The 25,816-nt window shown below is 37.6% G+C and overlaps 1 protein-coding gene across 3 annotated transcripts; it reads right to left on the reverse strand.

Annotated features, from left to right (window-relative positions):
• Positions 1-5,613: 5,613 nt before the first annotated feature.
• On the reverse strand, positions 5,614-23,953 carry UCHL5 (ubiquitin C-terminal hydrolase L5). Of its 3 annotated transcripts, XM_070939297.1 has the most exons (12): positions 23,698-23,953; positions 22,519-22,582; positions 21,920-22,025; positions 18,321-18,446; positions 17,762-17,823; positions 17,543-17,673; positions 16,767-16,830; positions 15,980-16,082; positions 15,057-15,170; positions 11,988-12,017; positions 11,165-11,263; positions 5,614-6,290 (listed from the first exon to the last, which is right to left on the reverse strand). In XM_070939297.1, exons 1-12 carry the CDS (start codon positions 23,777-23,779, stop codon positions 6,246-6,248), a joined length of 1,026 nt encoding a protein of 341 aa, XP_070795398.1. In that variant the 5' UTR covers positions 23,780-23,953; the 3' UTR covers positions 5,614-6,245. The 3 variants fall into 3 exon arrangements, with proteins under 3 accessions (XP_070795398.1, XP_070795401.1, XP_070795399.1); XM_070939300.1 differs by lacking the exon at positions 11,988-12,017 and having other exon boundaries at positions 15,064-15,170; XM_070939298.1 differs by lacking the exon at positions 11,988-12,017.
• Positions 23,954-25,816: the final 1,863 nt, after the last annotated feature.

A 25,816-nucleotide genomic window follows, 5' to 3' on the forward strand; every position in this document is an offset into this window, starting at 1 on the left:
AAATGTTGAATTTATATTAAACAACTGTAATATTACATAATTAACCAATGTGAGGATGGATATAAAAATAGATGACAATGGGAAGGGGTATAATATAGAATAGAAGGGAAAAATTGAATTTGATTAAGATTAGAGATGAGGATGAAGGGTAATATTGGTTTTTTACAAAAATAGATGAGGAATAAATATGGCAAAAAGGAAATATAGAAATTGTAAATTTAATTGAAATGACTAAACACTGTTTAAATTTGTGAACCAGCCAAATACTCTGTTCAAAGAAAATACATTGTATGTTTGTATGTGTTTCTAATTATTGTTATTTATTCATGTTTGTTCTCTTTTATTCTTTAAAGTTTAACAATTCATTCTTTATCTTAATATCTTTATATTTGTTTGGGGTTGGCTTTCTTCCCTTTCATCTTTTTTCTCGTACAGCAATCTTTCTCCTCAAACCTACCACCTCTCTCTTTTCTTTCCTTCTTACTTTCTCTTCCTCCCCCTCTTCTTCTCCTCCCTTCCTCTTCCTTTCTCCTTCTCCTCCTCTCTTCCTTCCTCTCTTACCCTCATTCCTACTCTAATTTCCCTTCCCTTCCTTCATCCCTCTCTATTGCTGTATCCTTTTATGCATATGGACTACTCAGAGGGCTGAAAAAGTTATTTCTGACTGGTCCTCGCACTTTTGACCAGTCCTCGAACTTACGACTGTCCTCACATTTTACGTTTTTGCCCTATCTTGTCACCATGGTGAAGAGAAGCAGTTGTGAAATGAGTGACATGGTTGTTAAGAATGCTGCACGGGCATAAATGTGAGGATGGTCATAAGTGTGAGGACCAGTCAAAAGTGTGAGGACCTGTGAGAAATGACTTTTTTCAGCCCTCTGAGTAGTCCCTATACACATAGCCATGGCCACCCGGTCACGTGACCAGCTAGCCACGCCCACCCAGTCACATGACCTCCAAGCCACGCCCACAAAATAAGCCACGCCCACAGAACTGGTAGTAAAAAAATTTAGAACCCACCCCTGATTGGGGGTCACCACAACATGAGGAACTGTATTAAAGGGTTGCGGCATTAGGAAGGTTGAGAACCACTGCTGTAGATTAATATTAATATGTCCTCTGAACATGTTGAGAGAAAAACCTCAGATAAAGAAAATAGACTTAAGGCCATTGGCTGCTACATTTTGGACAACGTTTCAGGGTCACTGAATTCTGAAAACTCCAAATAGCTGCCATCTTGGATTCTTTTAAACATATCTGCTTACAGAGTTGACCACACTGCCAAAGTAACAGATCTTGACAGATTTCCTTTATTGGAAGCAATAAATTAAAGCATGATTCATACCAAAAAAAAAAAAAAAAAAATCTTCCCGAGGGACGGATAGACAAATTCTTTTTCCAAATATTTCACGTTCTGCTGTATTTCTTCAGTAGAGAAAGCCTACAGCGGGTGGGTGGTGGGTGGGAAATGCGACTGAATTGTATTCAAACAGATTGCTTTAACAGGGTGGTGAGAACCCTGTTGCTCTTTAAAGGTTGCCGAACTATAACTCTCAGCAATCCTTAACATTGGTCACGTTATCTGGAGCTGCTAAAGGAGGCATCTGTAGTATGGTTACCAGATATCTGACAAAAGGAGTGGATGTCCTCCTTTTTAACTCATGTCCACTGTCTGACTGGCATAGCCTTAAAATTAAATATTGATTGCTTTTGTTTTCTTTTTCCTTTTTAGTATCTTGGGATTTTTTTGGGGGGGGCGGGGCTATTTTCACAGCAGTAGTCATTCAAATTTTCATGTAATATGACCTTGTGAATTGACCGCTTCTTTCCTTTCTTTGTCTATCAACAGATTCAACCACCAGATTTACATTATTTAAATCTGGATTCCAGCAATTGGCTTTAATTTAGCCCCTTCATATCTATGATCCGTCGAGTCAGTAGATCATTTATTTCTTTGGTGCAATTTGAAAACTTTGTTGTTGATTCTATATTACCGGTAGCAGATGTTCTTGAATATAAAGATTTTTTTTAAAAAATGTTATGCTTGTAAAACCGGTCTTTCTAATGCTGGTAATTATGTACCAGCATTAGCATGTAGGACTAAGTAGATTTTTGCAAGCTTTTTAAACTGTAATTTTAATTGCTGATTCCAAGAAAACTAAAGAGCTACTGGGTCTTCTTTCCCCACCCCCCATGCCTTCCCCTCCCCCCCATGCCCAAATTGTCTGCCTTTCCAATATTAGGGTCTTCCTTTGCCTGTTCAGATATCTGGTAACCCTAATCTGGAGATATGTTGTCCCCTCATTCTACTCTAATTGTTGAGCTGTATAGTTATCAGTAACATATTTTTTTGTATAATTAACCCACCACCCACAGCAATTTAATCTGTCTAATTTTCACAATATATCACTCCTCCTCTGAAGAAAAATTCCTACAAATCAAATCTAAATGCATTACAACTATTATTATATGTATGAATTTAAAAGGTAATTACAGACAGTGAATGTGTTGGACAATTAATTAAGCAAGTTAAACTACTTATCTTATAGATAGATAGATAGACTTCTTTATTGGCCAAGTGTGATTGGACACACAAAGAATTTGTCTTTGGTGCATATGCTCTCAGTGGACATAAAAAGAAAAGATACATTTGTCAAGAATCATAAGGTAGAACAATGATAGTCATAGGGTACAAATAAGCAATCAAATCATACTAGGAAACAATCAATTATGGTGTAAAGCTTGCATCACCTTCATATTTACTTAATGAAATGCTGTTTTCAGCATTTAGAAAGACAACACTTCTTGTGTAGGTTAAATGCTTTGTTGTAAATATTGTTTTCAGCAAGGAAAAACACAGAGATCTACCTTGAGGGATATTTGCTATCAGCTTTAACTACTGTGGAAAACTACTTGGAATTTTAAAATAATTTATAACACTAAAATAATATAAAGCATATTTATTTGAAAGTTAGAAGTAACACAATTTGATGATATAATAAGGCTTTTTCAACCTTTGCAATCTTAGACCTCCTAAATTGATAAGTGAATTATGATGAAACTCTCCCAGCCCCTAACGATTTCTAATGATTTCATTGGGGTAAATTACTGTAACTTACTCTGTGTGACTGCCGGTAAAGATAAAACTGGTACAAAATGTATTCAAGGGACACTGATTATCTCAATATTTTTGGTACAGTGCCCTGTCTTATGTCAGGGCAGTAAAAAAATGTGAAAAATAAATGTACCAATTATTTTAAATTGTTATTTTAAACAATTGTTAGCCTATATATCAAATAAATATATATATCTTATAACAATGTATATTTTATAAGATAAAAGCAGTGAAATTTAAAATCATTTACGTGGGAATGCACTCACATGTACATAAATGTGTAGAAAGGAGAGCTTGTTTAGTTTTGTCTAAATTCTAAAATAGACATTCTGATCTCCTTCTGATTTTCCATTCCAGAATTAATTTGGATTGATATGTATTCTTTAAAGAAGCAATCGTAGAAGATCCTGACTTTGCTGCTGGGTTGTCTAGGTAGAGCAGGTCAAATTATGACAGGGATCTAGCTATGGGTGCACATCCCATGAGGCTCAAAAGCCTTGCCCAGTCTAAACAATATAATGTATTACAATGAATCTTAGAATCAACGTCTCCTAAAAGGGGGTAGCCATCTTCTAGGAGTCTGGAGAGAAGGGCATGTAGGTGACAAGTAGCGCTCAACTTAATGGTTGCACTACAGATTTAACATAATGGCATTCCAGTTAAGCAATCCAGCTTTAGGTTCTTAGGTCTTCAAAACCCACCAAACAGAAGAGGCTGACAGTGCTCTAGTTGTCTTTATGCAAACCCCTACCCAATTTTATCTCAGATTTGCTTAGGATTCCCATGGGAGTTATGTTGCACAATATGAGAAACCTTGTGTATGTTTAGCTTGGATCTCCACCTCTTGATTATTAGTGACGTTTAATTCTTCTACAAGTCCATAACAACTTGAACTAGAATAAAAGATCGTTCCATGTCATGTCTTCCGAGGAAGCTGTAATCTCTACTGTACTACCAGCACAGGTACAACATACAGCAATATTGCTTGAATCTTTTGTCATACTAGCACTCTGCATATGGAATGCTCTATCCTAGAAAAGCCAGAAATTTCTTGGTGTTCTGGCAGTCGTCACGAGCTTTTTCTGTTAGTATTAGACTGATTCCTAATTGACTTGAAAGTCATGACTTTTAGTCTGCTGTTGTCTTTTTCTCTTTTTATAATGTGTTTGTTGTGCAACATGCTGAATTAATTTAAGAATCTCAGAAGACAAAACAGAAGGGCCGTATATAAACATATGAAAGACCACCCATTCACCAATTTAAGGAACCATCTACTGTTTTGTAATGCAAGACTCCTGGTTCAAGTATTTCCATTGACAACAATTGCTGAAGCTGGTAGGGATGAATCACTGAACTGGAAAGGGCTCCATTTTAAGTCATTAAATCCAAACCCCTGCTTAGTGAAGAGATCAAAATTAAAGCATTCCCAAAACACAGTGGTCCATCTGCTTGGTTGCATTCAGCAGAGCTCACCATCTTTCTCCTAACAAATATTATTCTGAGTACCCAAGAACTTAGATCAGGTTTGAGGAAACCTACAGTAAGTTCTATACATGCTGCCAGGCTCTAAATCTCAGCAGTCAGTCAGCTGAAGAATCAGGGATGCTCAGATCTGTAGTGAACATAATTTGAGGCCACTTAAGTCAGATGAAAGAAGGGTTGCCAACTTTTCTGTTTCCTAATGGGCATTTGTCTCTTCTATTTTTGCTAGTTTTTTCCACAAACACTACACCTCTAAGAACAGATTCTCTCAATTCTTTAAATATATAATAAACTTTCAATTTAACAAAACATGATTTGGTGCACTTTCAAACTAACTGACAAAATCTGCTGGATCTGAGATTTGTCCAAATTATCATTCCTATACTAAGACTTATTTCTATAATTACTCAAAAATATTGCCCACATTCTGATGAGAGAAAAATTACCTGAGGATGGGCTCCAGCACAAATCCGAAAGCTCGAAAGACTAAAGCTCTGGTCCTGGTGGCCGACCCAGATTGGATCCTGCAATATTATTCTGGGCCGCATATATTTTCTTCATTCGTTCAAAAATATTATCTGTTCTAATGAGGGATTGGGTTCCATTGACTGCATTTGCTTTTCAAATTTCAAGTAAGTCATGGCTTACTCATTTAATCCATTTTTTTAGTATTTAGAACTTGAATTTAATAGAATTCAATCCTCTTCTATTATCACAAATTGGGAGGATTTTTTTCTGGTTCCCCAATACTGCATTCACTACTTGATGAAGACTTGCAATACCCCTTCTTTATGCGACACAATCATTTCTACAGTTTATATCTACTAATATAGCCAACCTGCAGTATTACTCTGCTTGCAAGTGTGGAAGCCAGCAGATGTGTAACTCGGGTGAAGACCATGAGGCCAATGTGAGAGGAATACTGGTTCCGAGGGATTGCAATGTTCAAGAGATTCCCCCCCCTCACAAAATCATATTATTCATACAGTACACAGAATTATCATACCAGACAATAATTTGCCAAAATAAAAATGGGAATATTTATTTTTTTCTACTAAAGCAATAAACTCTTACGCTTATGCATTGGTCTTTGTCAATCATTCCAATGTTATTTTTTTACCTTCAGTTGTGTAGAAAATGTAGACATAACTCCGTAAAAACAACTTAGGTCAAGTCACTGAACAATTCCAAGACCAAGATAAGTAGTGGTAGCAAGCAAAGATAGACCAACTTATTTGTAAAAATAAGTTAAGCTCTCTTCACATAACTATATATCCATGGTTTCATTAAGAGACAAGATATTTTAAATATGTTCATTACAGTAAAAACTTCTACATTACTTGCACCAATTTGGGTCTATACAAATTGCAGCAGCATTTCCTGATTACGTATGAAGAATCAATCAGAAATCACTGTTTTATATACTGGAATTGGACAGAGATTCTAAAACCATTACTGAGTGGTAGCTCATGCACATGATACCAACAAGGAAAAAGGGAAGACCCCCCGTGCAAATGAGACAGGACAAACTGACAAATTTGCAAATGTGTGCTGGACAAATTTAAACTGTACAAGTCTTGCAAAGTTACAAAGACATTCAGAAGCACGTTTTCTTCTCCAGGACTCCACCCTGTAAAGACTCTGATTTTCATTTGGCCTCTTGAGGTTTCTTAGCATTCTGTTTTTCTTTTGCCTAAAAGATAAAGTCAGGTAGAAAGAAATTGCATCATTTTGGTAACATACATACATACATACATACATACATACATACATACATATTGCTGTGATCCAACATGTGCAAGATTCTGCACTTGAAATATTTAGTATACAAACAGGATAGACTGCATATCAACTATTCTTTATGATTTAGAACTGAGGGTTTCACCTTATCTGTCAGCCAATGTTCCGTGCTGATGCAGTCCTGCCCTTCTACAAGCAGAACACCTCCATCAATTTGTGGAGCAAATTAGGATGTAGCAGAGGCTCTCTGTTTAAGGAAGAATCATAATTTCCCTTAATCCATCTGCTTTACTTCTCAAAACAGCACTGCAGAACAACTGGTGTAGTGTACTGGCTAAGTGTTGGCGTGAGAGTTCCCTGTGTGAAGTTTCAGGAAACCATTCTCTTTTAATCTAAATTGCTTCAAAGGGTTATTGTAGTAGGGATAAAATAAAGATCCCTTGTAAGCTTGTTTGAGTTTATGGAGAAAAGGCAGGCTATGAAATAATTATAATATTGGGCACTGAGAGCTAGAGCCAGCCACTGGAGCACCAGTATTGATGTTGTATTTCTAAAAGCTTGGTAAGACATTAATGGTACATTAAATCCTCAAATTGTTCTTCACGGTTTCTGACTAAAGCAGTAATTGATTTATGACAACTGGGACCAGCATTTTGGTTGCTAAGTAATGCGGTCATTAAGTGAATCACAATGTGATCGGACCTATTTTATGAGCATTTTAATCCCAGTTATTAAGTGAATTTCTGTGGTTGTTAAGTGAATCTAACTTCCCCAATTGACTTTGCTAATTGAAAGCTGTCTGGGAAGGTCACAAACTGGAATCACAACAGGAAACTATTGCCAAGGCAAACCAGTTGCCAAGCACCTGAATTATGATCATTTCACTGGGGATGGTGGTACCACGGTTGGAACTTTGACGATGGGTCATATCTTACTTTTTCTGAGATTATCATAATTTTGAATCATCATTAAATAAATGATCATAAGCTGACATCTGTACATAATCATCAGGTTTTATTATCAGCATTTCTTTACCGGTGTTATATAGCAAACTAGCAATAAATATGTTATAAAGATAAAAATGCTTGCTCTAATGTAAGTTAGGCATTATTTTAGAAAGAGAGAACTTGATAACTTTTTAAACAAAATCTTCCCATGTCTATTTTAGAAAAAAAAATTCACTGTACTTTAACTTAGATCCAGTAAAATTCTTTATATAAAGGATATATAAAGGATAAATTATCAACAAGTATGTGACTCCAATATAAATTAATGTCAGTTATAGGACAATTATATCAAGATTACTGCATTCTAAAAAGGCAGCTACATTTCAAAGGAGTTATTTATTCCTGTATATGCTAGGCGGAAGCTCAGTAAAGTGTAAAAGTACCAACATATCATCTGAAACTGTCCAATAAGCAAAACAAACAAACAAACAAACAAACAAACAAACAAACAAAAAACCCTCTATTACAGTATATAAATTTTTATATCCATTATTTTAACCTCAATTGTTGGTTCTTGATGTAAATACAAAGCTCCAATTACATCCAGATGTAACACTGATATTAAAAAAATAAGAACATTTTCTTCAGCTGATAAAATGCTGAATCTATTTGTAATAACTTCAGTACTAAAGGAACAATCTGAATGAACTTATTAACTTTCATTTTATTTAAATCAAGAATCTATTATTCTACTTAATTGCAAAAAAAACCCCATTTATATGGGCTGATATGCTCTTCTGAAATGTCCAGATTTTTACTGAATTAAAACTGGATTTAAACTGACCAATCTGCAACAATAAACCTTGTTTCTATAGCTCTATCTGACACAATTACTAAAAAAGGTGGCATGTATTTCTGCCATTTTGGTGCAGAAAACAGTTTAAATCTGCAGGCTTAACATCATTTTATAAAACAAAGAATGGTTTTAGCTGGCAGCCCTGAAAGATAAGGCTGACTTGGAAAATACAAATTGATTAGAGGACTCTGAGAAAGATATGGATTCTAAAAACTCAAAGTTGACAGGAATTGACCAGTGATGAACTTGACTTTTGTAAGATTGGGGAAGATTGGGGAATGGTTTTATTAAACTCAATCGGAAAACAAATGTTAAGATATGTTATCATATACTGTATTTTTCAGAGTATAAGACGCAGCTTAGTTTTTGGGGAGGAAAATAGGGGGAAAAAATCTGCCTACCAGATATTCATCTGGCTAGTGTCCTTAGTCTGGTGAGTTTCAGCACATTAGTTTGCTGGTTTTTTATCCCCTGCTTGGGGATAAAAAACAGCTTCTAAGGCACAGCTGAGAGGAAGCAGCAATGAGAAAAGTAGGCAAAGGTGGGAGGAGGAGGGAGATGGCTAGCACTAGTTAGGGTTGAAAAAAGCTTCTAAGGAACAGCTGAGAGTCGGAGCAAAGCATGGAGATCACTTCACTGGCACAGCAGAGTCAAGGGAGCAGGCAAAGCTGGGAAGACTTGCTAGCACCTCGTTAGTGCCTTGTTAGGGCTGAAAAAAAGCTTCGAAAAAGCTACATTCAGAGTATAAGATGCACTCAAATTTTCAACCTCTTTTGGGGTGGGAAAGGTACGTCTTATACTCCGAAAAATACGGTAATTTTATAGATATTTTTTTTGTACAACAAATGCTGTGGAGAGAGAGACACACACACAACGGAAATTTATGATTTGGGATAATAAAATACAATTGTTAGAAAAGATTCCATTTAATATTTTAAAGAAAGACCTTATCATTAAGAATCAGTTGATTCTTGAATGAACCAGAGATAATTATTGTTGTGATTTATGGCAGACCATAAGCCATTACGGACTTTCTGCAAGTGAAATACAATGAATAGTTAACAGAGGGTTTAGAAGTTTAATTTAGTTGTTTGTTTTACTTGTTAACTATGTTTTTATATACTAGATAGATGTCAGGCTAAGTGAGTTGGGTAAATAGTGTTGTACACATTTACAATTTGTGTGCCTGCTTCGCAAGGTGGGGGGGGGCAAATTATTTGAAATATATTTATCAGTGTTCAATTAGGATGGACAATTTATGCATATGTCTGTTTTGGTTTTTTATGCATTTTTTGGGTGCAATCGTGTTTAGCTTTGTTTTGTTTCTGTATTTTTTTTTGGGGGGGGGGAGTTTGTATTTTAATGTTCTGAAGAAAAACAACAACAAAAAAAGCATGATTTTAAAACTCCTTCCGAAGATCAAATATTTTCTTCCTATCAAGTTAAGTATGGCTCTTGACACCTGATTATACTCATGTTAAGAAAGAGCAAAATCTTTGCAATCCAACACACAAAATTACAAAGAGCTAGGTCCAGTTTTATTCATACTTAGACATTTACTGAAGTCACTGAGCTTTAATTTGGCTATGACTTACAAGTCACGTATATACTTTGGGTACATTTGCACTCAACTTCTACCACTCAGTAGAATTACTGTCAAACGTTTTTTAAAATCTTCTGGTGAAAGCCTGGTAGCATGTGATGAGCTAAACATGTATATGAAAATTGTGAAAAGCAAGGAACTGAGCTAAACTATTTATTTAAAAGTGAAAAAAAATCTTATTGGTAAAACCTTTAAACTGGTTTTCCTAAGCATTAGAATCTCATATTTTACATCTAATGTAGGAAAGAACATGTCCAAGGCTATTTCAGGATAAGAATCAAAATCAGGTTAGATGTACCATTTCAGTTTAATAACCCTAAGAGAACAGAGGACAGGCAAAACATGTTACTTTCTTTCCCAAACGTGCTTGGAACTTAGCCATATCACTAAATCAGTGTTACAGCTAGAAATGGAACAACGGAGCAAGTGAAAGTAATTAGAGAAATAAGAGACATTCTGCAAGTCAACTTTTTAGAGGAATGTATTCATGATTCGAGAATGCCATCTAGTGGTTGTACAGCTACCACAAAGCTCGTCCCTATAGCTTTATCTCTCTCATTCAGAAGAGAAATCTGCAAATAATTACTTTTAATTTTCCACTCAGCCAGATGCTACAAATACTCCTTGATTTACAACAGCTCTTTTAGCAACTGTTTGAAGTTACAATGAGACTGAGAAAAGTGGCTTATGACTATTTTTCACACTTACGATCTTTTCAGCATTTCCCCATGGTCATGTGATCAAAATTCAGATTCTTGGCAACTGACTCATATTTATGAAACTTGCAATGTCCTGGGTCATATAGCCCCTTTTGCAACCTTCCGAGAAGCAAAGTCAATGGGAAAGCTGGATTCACTTAACATCCATGTTCCTAACTGAACACCTGCAATAATTCACTTAACTATGGCAAGAAAAGCTGTAAAATGTAGCAAAAGTCACTTAACAAATGTCTCCCTTAGCAACAGAAATGGGCTCAATTGTGGTTGTAAGTCGAGGACTACCTGTACTCTCAAACCCCCACCTACTGTATCTTCTCCAAAATAAGACCCAGTCTTATTTTTTTTGGGGGGGGGAGAGGCCTCCAAAATAAGCACTAGGGCTTATTTTCAGGAGATGGGTATGGGAGGCCTACTTCTGCTTGTGGGAGATTTGTCTTCGCATCTCTCGGCTTTACCATGACCAGTGTGGTGTGTCAGGATCACCTGCCTTCCTCCTGCCTCTGCCTCCCACTTAGACAGGTGATCAAGTCACCTGTGCTGTGCAGGCTGTGGCTGCTGCCGGACACCGTCAGTCCCCATGCCCTCCAGCGCTGGCCACGCTCCCGCTGATGGAGACCTTAACTAGGGTTTCTTTTTTTGGGGGGGGGGTAGGGCTTATATTAGGTAAAAATCAGGTAGAATTCTACTCATAAGACAAAATACCTTTTCTACTAGTGGAATCAACTGCTGATGTTCTGCTAACGTTTTTAGCAATTCCATGATAAATGGCAGGTAGTTGTGTTTTCTTCTAATGTTTTCAATCTGTAAGCACAAAAGAAACATGGCATGGATCAGCATTCGATTCCATTACTATTACACAGAATCACTTTTGTGAGGTAATTTTCTGGATAAAAGCACTACACTGTTTCGGGAATGGGATAGGGATGGAGATACAGGAAAGGAAGGGAAGAGGAGGAATGATTATAGCTAATGGTTGTAATAAGAGAGATAGCTAATCTTCAACCTTATCTTCTTAATCCTTAGTTAAAAATTTATCAGTGATAACAAAAGTATCCTCAGTCTTGCAATCAAGATATGCATGTAAGATTTTTTTAATACTATACTGTAGTTTAAATTACGTACTTAATCTTCAGTTTTTAAGATTAAGCTCAACATTTATATGGGGCTGACAAGAGATACGGATTTGGTTTGAAAGCTTAAATGTCCCAAGAAGTAGAACAAACATTTAGGTTGTTAAGGAACTTGTTCTCTGAATTTGGTAGTTAGCCTTTCTTCCAAAAGAACTTTCCAATACAACTGTTTAGCCATTTAAGGATGAACAAAATTGTCTAGTCTTACACTTGAAATGACCACTGAACTTAGTTGGCTATTCCAACAACCTGGTTGGTTTCTCTAACAGTGACCACAGAGGAAAGAGGTGACACTTTCCATTAGGAATCAAATATTTAAATATATGAAGGTGATCTAAAATAAAGGAAGAATTTGAAAACAGCAACCAAATGAATTAGATTACAAGCTATCTGACCTTGCTGCAGGGATCAGGTTGCACTGCCCCCTAGAAACAAGGTAGAAAAGAAATTTCAAAAAGGCATGGGATTGGAAGAGGTTAACTAGCCATGAAATATAATGAATAGCCTGAGCAAAGCAGCTCTCCAACAAAGAGATTCACATTCTGGAAGTGATGGGATTTCTTTTTTCTTGCTTTTGAATTTTCTTCTCACTATTCTTTGCAGAATTCTTCTGGCTAAGAAATATTCCTGCTTGCTGAAGACCTCCATACCGATTTCTCCAAGTTTATCTTGCTGGATATGGCCAAACGTATCAGCAAGATCTGCTGCGGAAAAAACTCTTCCATGTCAATTTTGACTGTCCAAAGCTATTGACTGTGTTGAAAAAAGTGACATGACTGGTCCTCACACTTATGACCATTGTAGGTTGCGATTGATACTTGGCAACTGACACCTATTTACATTAGCAAATTAAGTGCAGTTTGCCAAGAATTAAAAACAAAACCTCCCCGCCCAAGCTTTTTGCGCAGCCCCAGCCTTCCAGCCCGTGGCACCGATGCATGCCCACAGTCCGGAGTGCCTGGCCGGCTCGGACACCCAGAGAAGCAGGGCAGTGTTTGCTGGCTGGGCAGTTGGCCATCCTGCCCACTGCTGCTGTGAGGGGCGAGGTGGTGGTGGCGGTTCTTGCGTTGCCGCTTCCAGCTGGGATTCTGGAGCAGCCAGGAGGAAAAGGAGGAGCCGCCTCAGGGAGGCAAACTGCCCCAGGAGGGCCGGAGGAGAGTGCAGGTCCTCATGCATGACGCCAAGGGGTAAGAGGCGGCGCTGGCCCGGAATAGGCCAGGAAGGGGCAGGGGGCTGCACTGTCTTGTTCTCGGTGGTGGGCTGGGGGGGTGCTTCATCCCGGCCAGAGTTGGGGCGAAGCTCTCCCTCCTGCTGGCCCACCAACCTGAGCCACGGGAATGCCAACGCCCCTTCCCTCCGAGGCTGGGAAGGGGCTCCAGCTTTCCAGCAGAGGGAGGTGGCATTCCCTGCCGAGCTTTCTCTCCCTTTCTGGGGCTGCGGAACCCGGTCGTCGAGGACCAGGGAGGGGTGGGCAGAGAGGCGTAATGACACCCGAAAGGCCAGGCAGAGCGGGTGCATGACAGCTGATCTTCGCGAATGCATGTGCTGGAAGACCAGGTGGCGCGCCGGAAACTGGAAGATCATCTGCTCTTCTGATTTCCGGCACGAGGGCACGCGCATTCCCATTTTGGCACTCGGTGCCAAAAAGGTTTGCCAACACTGAGCTATATAAATGATTACCCCTAGATGCTGATTTGCAGAAAGGCACCATGTTTCATTGTGTATCATATAGTGGTTGTGTCACTATGTATTCATTAGGGATTTATTGAAGCATACAATTTTATTAGGGGTGCCTAAACCTTTCACAAATTGAATTGCTTTTTGAGAATATTTCCCTTGAACTTTCAAATAAGATTGTAGAAATGCTTTGAAAGCAAAAGAAAATGAATGACGTGTACATGATTTGCTCTTATTTACAAATAGGCTAGGGAATTTAATTTTCTAAGGTATGTTTTCTGTTTTTGTACACACCTCACTTCAATTTTCACACTATGCTTTGGGGATTTTTTTTTTTATTCCCCAGAAACTGAACAGGTGTTCTTCAATTAGAAATATGATAGTGATGGAAAAGATTAATTAAAAGATTGCTAGCCCATCAATATAAACCTGTCTCTGCAATGTAGAACCAGGGTCCTTGTTTGGGCATGGTAAAAAAAAACAACAAAAACAAAACAAAACAAAAAAAAACCTTGGGAGATCCAAAAACAAACGAAGAAATCAATATAAAGCTGGGTTGATTAAAAAAATGCCAAAAGTCATTTCTTTGAGCCAGAATGACACAATTGTTTTTGATGCAAAGGTTGAATTTGGCCTTTGAGATGGATGATACTTACACTAGAAAATGGAAGGGGAACCAGGGAAAAAAAAGAATGAAATAAGTGCAATTATTACTTTTGAGTAACTAAAATGAAATTGATATATTTCAATAGAGGAATACACAAACAAACCAGTCTACAATGAAAACTAATTTCTCTTTATGATTCTCAAACATTCAGATCTTATACAAGGGACAAAAATAAGGAATTGACATTCAAAATATTATTAATCCACGCAAAAATATTTGAAAATATTTTGTCCCAGAAATTTGCATTGGAGAACAGATATTAAAATGAAGTCTCATCACAACTATCCCTGCCATAATAGTAGCAAAAATATACCAGAGAAGACAACAGGAAAGAAACCGAGTAGGGGAAATGTAAGCAGGAACTAAATAACTAGTCAAGTGTTTTCTTTCTTTTTCTTTACTTGTGTCTCTGAATCAGTCTTAACTCCTAGCGACTGACTGGACAGCTCCCTGCAGTTTTCTTGGCAAGATTTCAAAAGTGGTTTGCTCCTTAGGTTGAGAGAAAGTGACCGGTCCAAGGACATCCAGTTGACTTTGCGTCCAGGCAGGACTAGAACTCAAAGCCTCCTGGTTTTTAGCCTGATGCCTTACTACACAAAACCATGGATATTCTTGCTACAAATTCTTTATTTATATCTAATCTTTATTCATTTACAACTAACTCAAGGCAGCGAATATATCCAACACACCTTTCTTCTCTTATTTTTCCTACAATAACCAATGAGGTGAGTTGGGCTGAGAATGTCCTACATGTCCTCCTCACTTTTTATTTATTCTGAGAGACCAAACAGAGCTGTAGGGAAAGGTGCAAACAAGCAAACCATGAAAGAAGAGTAGGCCCCATTTTCTTGGTTCTTGCTAGTGAGATCTAACAATAACTTTGAAAATCTGGATCATTTTTAATGAGGGTAGTTTGATATGACATTACTTTCTTTTTTTTTTCTAAGAGGCAATGACTCATCTTGAATGAATTTGGTTTCTAAGATTACTTTTATTCTGAACATTAAAGAGCACATTATTTTACAGTGATTATCTCTGTGGAAAACAACTTAGTACAGGGTTAATGTTTCAAACGAATAGATTACCTCTTTGTACCATTCAAAGGGAGCAGCCTACATACCTTGTACCTTTTCAATTTTTGGTTTTCTTCTTCAATTAACATCTGATACTTTGCAACTTCAGATTGAACGGAACTTAGCATATTACTGCTCTGGTCTGTATCCATCGGCTCTTCCTGTTGGGAAAAAATAGTTTTATTAAATTAAATAACAGCATTTTGAACACAGCATCCATTCCAGAAATGCAGAACATGAATAATATACATTGAACTAAAGGGTTGATTTCATATTTTGCAAGCTCAAGCATCATATACAGACTTTTACATAAATAGAAAGCTTAATATATAGGAAAGATAAATCCAAACTCTTGATTTGGGCAGTATTATTTTAGGACCAATCATAACACCACAAGACTGTATGCAATCATTTGTTTTCCAGAACTGTTGATCAAATGAAACAAAAAGTTCTTTTCTAAAGCATACAATCCACTTCTTTGCTGCCTTCTAGTGCTTGTTTTTAATGCTTGCCAAACTCCTCTTAATTTAATAATGTAATGTTCTAGTTTGGTATTCGACTCTAGAAGCCATATTTTTCTAATAATCTGTATAATGCAGTTTTGTTTAGAAGAATCTCCCTTTTAGGAAAATGATAGACACTTTACGGGTAATTGTAATAGTTTCTGGAAGATGAATTTTGAAGTTAAATAAAAACTGTTTAATTTCAGCTTATTAACTCACCCTTTTCCAGGTTCAAAAGAAATTGATAATGCTTAGTTACTGAATGGGCAAGGGGGGGGGGGAGGGAGGAACAGGAAAAATCATGCTATCTAAATCTGATAACTGCTTTATGATTTTACATTCCTAAATCACTTATATAAATCTCTTAGCTTAGCTTCTAAAATGTTATGTAGCATTAGGTGCTCCAGGTACTTCATTCACCCTCACATCCCAGCCATTACAAAGAAGCATATCTAATTGATAAATACCTCAGCCAGCTGTCCCTGCAGATCTGCAATTTTCTGTTCGTATATCATTTTTCTATCAGATACAATTGCCATCAGGTTAAACCTTATCTCACCTTCACTATACCTGCAAAACAGAGAGTTATTACATATTGCTGTTACTACGTTATGATTTTAAAAATATTCAGAGATATTAAATCCTTTTGGAGCATTTCAATAATATATCACAAGCAAAGCCAAACTGAACATTGCTCTCTATTTATCACATAAACAATGGAGAATTTCAGTAATACAGCCCTTCAAAGTGTTAATAGTTGCCAAATATATACAAAGAACTCCTGGTTAAAATCCCTGTGATAGGACTCCAATCATTTTGTGTACATTTGTCAGCTATGCTTACCTGAAAGCTGAAGTTTGATGCTTAAAGATTTCAGAACGTCAAATAACATTGTTTTAATCTAACTAACTGAAATAAAAATAAAGATGGAATAATATGTTTATGTTATCATCTCCATATATTCCTTTCCTAAGAGGAGTGGCAGCAGGCATTTTTGATATGGTTACAGTGGATCCCTGTTTCTATTGTATGAAGAACTCCACTGTAGCTGCTTCTGGATTAGCCAAATAAAAGTGTGCCTGTTGATCATAAGGCTGACATATAAAAGAGAATTCCCCAAAAATTGTTTTCTATAAATACCCGGATAAGTAAAAGCCATTGTTTTAATTTCTTCAGCTAGCTTACCAAGAACAAAATCTAAATTTTTAATTTTTTTAATAAGAAAGAGCTTAAAATATAGTTATAAACACTTACTTTTGTATCCGTTTTTCTATGACAGGCCTTACAGCATTGATCCAATCATCTTGATTGCACACTCCTAACAAGGAAGTACACAAATAATACAAATCAATACACAGACGTAGGCTTGCAACTTGGGAGTAATAAAATCAAGTTATTTCAACCTTGTTTATATAAGCTTTGCCATCATCACTATCTCCAATAATGATTTATTTTATTATGGGCCTAAGTATCCATAAAAAATAAAATGGTAGGTTGGTTGCAGGCCAGTTCTTGGGAAATGTGCTGACCAATTTTTTTTTAAAAAAAGTAAGCTGGGATGTTAAACGGCACCCTTGAGCTAAAGAGTGAAAGGAAAACAACATTTTGTTTAACTGATTTTGACTGACAACATCTATCATGACAGTCATTTTCTGGCAGTATCTGTAACCTGCTCTTAAAATTCCAAATATTTCCATTAGCTTCCCTTCCCCATTGATACATTCAGAATGTCATCATCTTCTTTTAATGACTCCATAATCCCTTGCAGGGTGGAGTCTGGGCAACTGAATGGAGCTGAGTGTTTACTGGCCAGATGTCCTTCCTGTCGCCAATGCAGAGTTATAGTCAGCAAATATATTCTCATCGTGCCCAGAGCGCGAAATATTTGCCTCTACCTAGGATCGAACTCACAGCCTCCTGATTGTGATGCAAGAGCTCCACTCATATTTTCAGAATGTCATGCTGCAGTTAAAAAAAAAAATCTCAGGTTAAAAAAACTGGCAACTACATAGGTGAAATGAAAATATTACCTAAGTCTATTGGACCTTCCCTCAAACCATCCAATTCATATAATCGACCATTTACAGGAACATAGCTGACAAAGTGAAAGGCATCTTCCTCTTTTGCTGTTGACTTTGCATCAAATTCAAACATCTGTTGTCTGCAAGAGAAGTGCAACACATGAACGAATGATACAACTCTCCCCTCTAAACAGATTTTACTTGGGAAATATTTCAATGTCTTCTTACCTAGCAAAACTATTATGAACTTGCCGTATCACTTCTGAGTTACTTAATGCTAAGCCCTTCATCTGAAAGGAAAAAAAAATATTGTAATTATATTAGTACTCGACTTACAATCATTCACTTAGCAACCATTCAAAGTTACAACAGTACCAAAGAAAAAGTGCTGGTCTTTACAACTAGTCCTCACAGTTACAACAATCATAGCATCCCCCTGGGTTATATGATCAAAATTCAGGCGTTTGGCAACCAGCATGTATTCCTGATAAGAGGTAGGGGTAATGTAATGGCCATTTCTGACTTTTACGAACCAGTTTTCAGAACAAAGCAAAGTCAATGGGGAAGCAGAATTCACTTAATGACTGCATGATTAATTTAACAACACGAGTGATTAGTTTAGCAACCATGATTAAAAAACGGTTGTAAAATAAGGCATGACCCACTCAAGAACTGGTTTGCTTAACAACAGAAATTCCGATCCCAATTGTGATCATAAAGTGAGGACTACCCAAATTTTCCCAAATATTTTCCAATGACATTTCCAAAATATCATTTTTACACATACCGCTGCATCAAAGCTTTGAGAGAATTCCTTGAACTCAGACAGTGTTTCTCCTAAATGGATATCTTGATGGGTGCAGTTCAACAAAACACTTACTATTGCTTGAGTTGCACAAGCATTATTTATTACCTGTAAAGAGTATAAAAAATAATTTAATTTGTGCATATTGTAGAAATCACTAACTTTACTTACTGCAACCCCTTTTAAATTTCAAAACTGTTTACATGGGTCTATGTTTGCATGGTCAAATATACTTGATGCTAATAGTTTATCCTTCAGCTTTTTTAATGTAAACAACTTACACATGTTCATCCATTCCTGTAATTCGTCCTAAATACATTAACATAACAATACCAGTTGCTTGTGGTTGTCATATTGTTATTATTTTGGTTTGCATTATTAAATGGACCAACGGTTGCATGAGTCATTTAATTTGCTGGGATTTAAAAGTCAGTCTATTCTTGGTTAATAACTTGTCTGATAACTATACACACATTTTCTTAAGAAATAGTAACAATTGGCGGCTAAAGAGTTCTGTATTTGGAAATTGTTCCTTCAAAGGATAGAAAAGACAAACAGAAAAAATATATAAAGGAAATCTAGGAATTAAGATTTATATAAACAATAATTAGTTCATAATGAATCAAATGTTACATCATGTTTTAGTGCATCACAAGTTATTAAATTACCGTAAGTAAAACTTTTGTTTCTCTATTTTCTATCCAAGTTAAACTGACTCAACTGTATATTCTCATGTGATTAGGTTAACGTACAGTATTATCTCCACAAATTTAAGCAGAAAGAACTGTAATTCTGCTATTTACATCACACTAAGTAGTTTTGGGTTTGAAACATAACAGACAAGAAAAGAAAAGCAAGAGAATAAAGAGATCTCTTCCTAAAGTAATGGTAATTGCAATGTCACAATTCAGTCTGTTCCTAAGCATATCAGAAGTCATCTTGTCCCGTTCTACCTTGTTCCTCCTTAAAAAAAATAAAAAAAAAAAATAAAAAAAATTATATGTATATGAAATCTTAATCTGTTCACCGCCCTGAGTCCTTCGGGAGAAGGGCGGTATAGAAATTCAATAAATAATAATAATAATAATAAAAACATTACACAGATGACATCCTCATGGAAAATGGACAGTTGAAAATACATTATACCCCTGGAGTTAAATTTTACTGCACTACGCTCGCTATCTTAACACATCAAATCAAATTGATTAAATTTTGTTTCATTTATTTTATTTATTTATTTTATTAATTTAATTTATATACCACCCTTCTCCCAGAAGGACTCAGGGCGGTGTACAGCCAAAATAAATCACACAGATATAAAATTTAAAAAACAATTTAAGAAATATTAAATAATTTGCCCGTTTTGGACATTTAAAAGTTAAAGTTAACGATTAAAAATTTAAAAATTAGGCCAGCCCGGCTTGCTGGAATAAAAGCAATAATTGGATAATTTTCTGGCTATATTAAAGATATTAGAATTCTGAAACAAAGAAATGAAAAACAAACAAAAAACAAAATCCAATTTTATAATAAAGAGTGTTTGAAAAAGTATATAGGTAGTCCTTGACTTACAACAGTTCATTTAGTGATCATTCAAAGTTACAACGGCACTGAAAAAAGTGACTTATGACTAGTAGTATTTTCATGGTCACATAATTAAAATTCAAATGCTTGGCAACTGACACATATTTGCAGTGTCCCTGAGTCACATGATCATCTTTTCTGATCTTCTGACAAGCAAAGTCAATTGGGAAGCTAAATTCATTTAACAACCTTGTTACTAACTTAACTGAGGCAAGAAAAGTTGTAAAATGGGGCAAAATTCACTTAACTGTTTTGCTTAACAACATAAATATGGGGCTCAGGTATGGTCGTAAGTCAAAGACTATATATATATGGTCAATTTCATAGTTTTAAAAATATGTCATCCTCAAATTTGCTAAAAAAGGCAAATTATTTAATTTATTTATTTATTTATTTATTTATTTATTTATTTATTTATTTATTTATTTATTTATTTATTTATTTATTAAATTTATATACCGCCCTATTCCTGAGGGATTCAGGGTGGTGAACAGCGAACGATAAAAATACATGTAATACAAACGTTAAAAAAAAACTAATTAAAATATACTAAACACTCTGGTCCTAGATAATTCAAGACATCCCAGTTTAAAATAAAATCAAAAGCAATATAAAGGGAAAGTTAGGCCAGGCCGGCCTGCTGAAACAGGAATGTTTTCAGGGCACGGCGGAAAGTGCGCAGATCCGGAATCTTCTGTATCTCTGGGGGGAGCTCGTTCCAGATGGTGGGTGCCCTCACAGAAAAGGCTCTCCCCCTGGGGGCCGCCAGTCAACACTGTTTGGCTGACGGCACCCTGAGAAGCCCCTCTCTATGGGAGCGTACTGGGCAGTGAGAGGCTATTGGTGGCAGAAGGCGGTCTCGTAAGTACCCCGGTCCTAAGCCATGGAGTGCTCTAAAGGTGGTAACTAAGACCTTGAAGCGCACCCGGAAGACCACAGGGAGCCAGTGCAGCTCGTGGAGGAGGGGAGCCACATGGGAGCGCCATGCTGCTCCCATAACTACCCGCGCGGCCGCATTCTGGACCAGCTGGAGCCTCCGGGTGCTCCTCAAGGGGACCCCCATGTAGAGAGCATTACAGTAGTCCAGGCGTGAAGTGACGAGGGCATGAGTGACCGTATTTAACGAGTCCCGATCCAGAAAGGGACGCAACTGGCGAATCAGGCGAACCTGATAAAAAGACCTCCCGGCCACAGCCGTCAAGTGTTCTTCTAAAGACAGCCGTGAGTCCAAGAGGACACCTAAGTTGTGAACCCTCTCCGTGGGGGGCAATGACTCATCCCCAATAGTCAGTGATGGCACCAACTGACTATATCGGGACTTCGGAAACCACAGCCACTCGGTCTTGGATGGGTTGAGCCTGAGTCTGTTCCTCCCCATCCAGATCCATACAGCCTCCAGGCACCGGGACATCACTTTAAGGGCATCACTGGGGTGGTCCGGGGTGGAGATGTATAGCTGAGTATCATCAGCATACTGATGATACTTCACCCCAAAACCATGGAAGATCTCACCCAGCGGCTTCACATAAATGTTGAACAGAAGGGGTGAGAGAACCGACCCCTGTGGCACCCCACATACAAGGGCCCTCGGGGTCGACCTTTATATATATAAATTATATACTTATTAATTCAAAAACGTTCTTCTAGCTAAGAACACACAGCTTTGTAGATCATGAAGCATTTTCCATGATTAGAATCAGAACATACAGGCATATCTTTAGTCACACTACAATTATGCATTCACATTATTTATAAAATAGTATCTTTGTTTAAATGTTAAAAATAAAAATGTTATTATATACATTTCTAGTTCTATGCTAAAATGATTTTTATCTGCACTTCACTGAACCTGTTTGCCATGTTTCTATTTCATTTACAATATTTCAGAATTGTGATGAAATACAATATTTCATCACAATATTTCAGAAGATAATTTTTATATCTTTTACTTAAAAAGAAACTGTCTTGGATACACAGAGTTTTCCAATTTACCATACCTGTTTAGCAAAAAATAATGTATCTAATCTAGAATCCTGAACAACAGAACCAGCTGGTTCTTCTCCTGGTTGCCATTTGAACAAAAATATCAGTCCATGAACTGGCCTACAGATAAAGAAAAACACAAAATACGTTGAAAACGGAAACATATATATGGACCAGGAAATAAAGCTGTATTGTAATTAAAGCATAAAACAATAACTGATTAGAAGCTGGAGAGGAAAATACTATGCCTTATAAAAATATTTGGAGGAATCATACTTTCAATTAATATTGTATCTGTGTTGTCTGAAACACAATTACTGGGCACTGGAGTACCTAAACTTTGCAACAGGCACAGCAAATAACTTCACAGATCTCTGGTAGCATTCAATCTCCCCTCCCCATTAGAACTCGCAATGTAACTATGTACTTATAAAAGTTATAAAGGACTAGAATCTAAAAGGTATCTTCATTGCTTTTTCCAATAATGTGAATTGCTTGACTAAAGTTCTGAGCAAATCTCCTTTATCCGTTGGCAGGAAATATAGAACCTAATTTATATAACAAGGATGCACACAAGGAACAAAAGGTAAGTAACTACAAGCAACATACTTACTTTAATTTTTCAAAGTTCTCAGGCTCCAAACTCCATATCTCCTCAACCTGTGCTCCTCTGCAACCTGAAAATTAAGAAACAGGTTGGAAGTCATCCAGGGGCAGTTTATATGGGAAAAATCCAAGGGCAAAATTTAGCATTAATTTAAAAAGGAATTACAAGTCAATCCAGCTCTTCAAGCATCTGCCTTAAATATGTTTGCACTCACAAAATTCTGACCCAAATACATTTTACTTTCAGGCATTTGTTACATTATACGTTGTTAATCATAGATACACAACTGAAATATAAATTTAATGCATTTAACACGACAGCCACCAGCCAATCTTGACTGCTTTTGAAGAAGGGGGCAGCTTTGGTCCTAGTTAATATTTGATTGGGAGACCACTAGGAAATCCTAGTAGACAAAACTGGAAATGAATGGAAAAATGCGGATCTAATCAGTGCACATTTACAAATGCATGTCAGAAGGGGCACTGACAGAAACAGAGTCTCTGGCTGCTGCTCTTTTTTGAAAATAAGTTTTATGGAAAGCTGCTGTGTCACATTCAAATTGATGTGTATGCATCTCTTTCCCCATTTCCAAATTAAGGGGAGGCAATGCCTATTACGCTTTCCATAATCTGTTTCCTTTTGTTACATACCTGTGACTTCATCATAAATAAGCCATCTAGATTTACCAACAATCAAAAAGAAATCCCTCCAGATCCATTACTAGGGCATAAAAAGGATGTTAATACCACCTCTAGTCTCCATTTCCCACCAATTTTAATGCCAAAGAAAAACAACAAATCTGGTGTGCACCAAGGGGGGGAAAAAGGATTCTCTACACGTGGGAGGAAATAATCCTATCCAGAGGACGTCTCAATCACCTCTAACACAAGATGCTAAATAAGCAAGATAGCTTTTGCCCTAGGCATTGTCTCTGGTTATTCCTGAATTGCTGCTCCAATGACTGAATTGCAAAACGGTCGTTAACCAGGGAATCGCGTTCTGTACATGGCCAGAAACCGCATCCATCCTTAAATCAATGAGGCGTTTGCAAACCGATGCTGGGAATCCCCGGAACCCAATCGAGCCCATCAAGGTCGAATCTGACGCTTTGGCCAGTTTTCTCTCTTTTAGCCCCACCGCCACGGAGAGAGGGGGCTGCGATGGCAGTCCAGCCACAAATCTCACCGAAGCCCTTGATGAGCTCCGTGAAGACGCCTGGGTCGCTCTCCATGAGGCACCACTCGCCAGCGCTGCCCCCGCCCGCCATCGCGTCCAAAAAAGCCGCCGCACTGCCGTGCTTCCCTCTCAATCGGCCGGACTCCGCGGAAAGGCTCCGCTGGTTCTCCCTCGCTTCTCTCGCGCGCCGCCCCTCTGCGCTAACCGCGCGCCCTTCGCCCACCCCCGCGGACGGTCGAAAGCAAAGCAAGGCAAGGCAAGGCACGCCGCCGCTATCCCGACAGCCTCAGCGGCCGGCGACTTACATCTCGACTGGGGAAGGTCTCTTCTACTCGATGGTGAAGAGAGGAGCACAAGGACTAATCAGAGAGAGGAGCGGCTAAACCGTCCGACGTGCTGCATTTCCGGCTTGCGATTAAAGAGACGGGATTTTAAGAATAAGAGTCAAACCGGTGCAAATAAGAGTAAATGGCACGGTGGTTATTATTTTATAATTTTGCAATTTGTTTTAAGAGGAGCAAGTTCAATTGGCAACTTGTAGGCCAAGAGGGCAGTGGCTGGTAGGCTATGTTTGTATTGATGTGTTTATATATAAGTAACCCTGAATTACTCAACCCAGTTTTCTTCATCCATATGATATTGAACCATTGACTTAATGAAACCGCTTGGGGGGCGGCGGACAACACTACACTAAAATGTTTTTGCCTGGCTATAAAAATAATTAAACTAAACAAATAATTCTTTGAACACTGTCAAACTATTCACTAAGTCTGCATTACTATTAATCTTATCGTTCCCATCACCCATCTCCATCCACGTACGACTGTATGACTGTAACTTTGTTGCTTGTATCCTTAAGATTTATATTATTGTTTCCTAGTATGATTTGATTGCTTATTTGTACCCTATGGCTATCATTAAGTGTTGTACCTTATGATTCTTGGTGAACATATCTTTTATTTTATGTACTCCAAGAGCATATGCACCAAGACAAATTCCTTGTGTGTCCAATCACACTTGGCCAATAAAGCATTCATTCATTCATTCATTTCATTCATTCATTCATTCATTCATTCATTCATTCATTCATTCATTCATTCTGTTTTGTCTGTCTATCATCTATCTGTCTGTCTGTCTGTCTGTCCATCAAACTATCTATGTAATCCTGGCAATGATTTGCGCTAAATCATAAATCGGGGATGACAAACCATAATACTTAATCCCAAACGAAAGAACTCACATTATATTTTAGCCTGTCGGATAAACAAATCGTCACTTTCAACCCCAATAATCAGGATTTTTACTTGGTTTAGCATGTTAATAATGCCATCCTAAATTGCTAATTAGGTTAAGCAACACAACCACCAACTGATCGCCCTTGGATCATTTTTTCCATTCTGGGACTCCAAATGATGTTTTAACATAACTATAAAACACATCTATAATGACCTTCCCCTGCCTGGTTTCATTGTGAAGGAGAATCTTTTTATGCCTAAAGAGGCACTAAAACTCACGTCTCTTGTCCCAAAGGTGCTTTTTCAAGGGGCAACTGACCTTTCTGGATTTTTTTTTTCTTTGAGGACGTTTCGCGTCTCATCCAAAAAGCTTCAGCTTCTTGGATGAGAAGCGAAATGTCTCCAAGGGAAAAAAAAACAAACCAGAAAGGTCAGTTGCCCCTAGAAAAAGCACCTTTGGGACAATCATGAGTGGGATGAGTGATCTCTTAGCTTCTAGCCTGGTGCCTTTAACCACTGGCAAACCAAAGTGGCTCTTGCACCCCATTGGCATCGATTTAACACACAGGCTGCTTTTCTCGGAAAATTAAAGCAATCCATCACCCAGCTAGATAACTAGAACAGCACTATAAAAAAGCCTCAACTTTCAAAACCTCCGTCCACTCGCTTCTCTGCCCTACATCCCCCAAGACCTCCGCCACCAACGACTGCCTACCAAAAAAAAAAACACCATCCCGTGGTGTGGGTTACAGGAGCTGAAATTGCAGCACCTCCATACGGTGCTGCAATGCCAGTTCAGCCTTTGTCGAACCCGAACTCAAAAGCTTTGGACGACAGATTTACGGTCGAGCCCCCTAAATTTGTACACCGTAGCGCCGGGGCTCCCATCGCGC

This window comes from Pituophis catenifer, unplaced genomic scaffold, assembly GCF_029215685.1.
Source record: "Pituophis catenifer annectens isolate HBS135680 unplaced genomic scaffold, rPitCat1.0.hap2 SCAF_3, whole genome shotgun sequence".
In the NCBI taxonomy this organism is placed as follows: domain Eukaryota; kingdom Metazoa; phylum Chordata; class Lepidosauria; order Squamata; family Colubridae; genus Pituophis; species Pituophis catenifer.

Bases quoted from the DNA above. Each gene is read 5' to 3' on its own strand.
- UCHL5 (XM_070939297.1), bottom strand. From the start codon at position 23,779: ATGGCGGGCGGGGGCAGCGCTGGCGAGTGGTGCCTCATGGAGAGCGAC. The intron at 22,026-22,518 runs GTAAGTATGTTG...CTTTATCTGTAG, and splicing joins GAGAACTTTGAAAAATTAAA to GCCAGTTCATGGACTGATAT. The intron at 12,018-15,056 runs GTATGTAGGCTG...CCTTGTTTCTAG, and splicing joins AAAAATTGAAAAGGTACAAG to GGGGCAGTGCAACCTGATCC.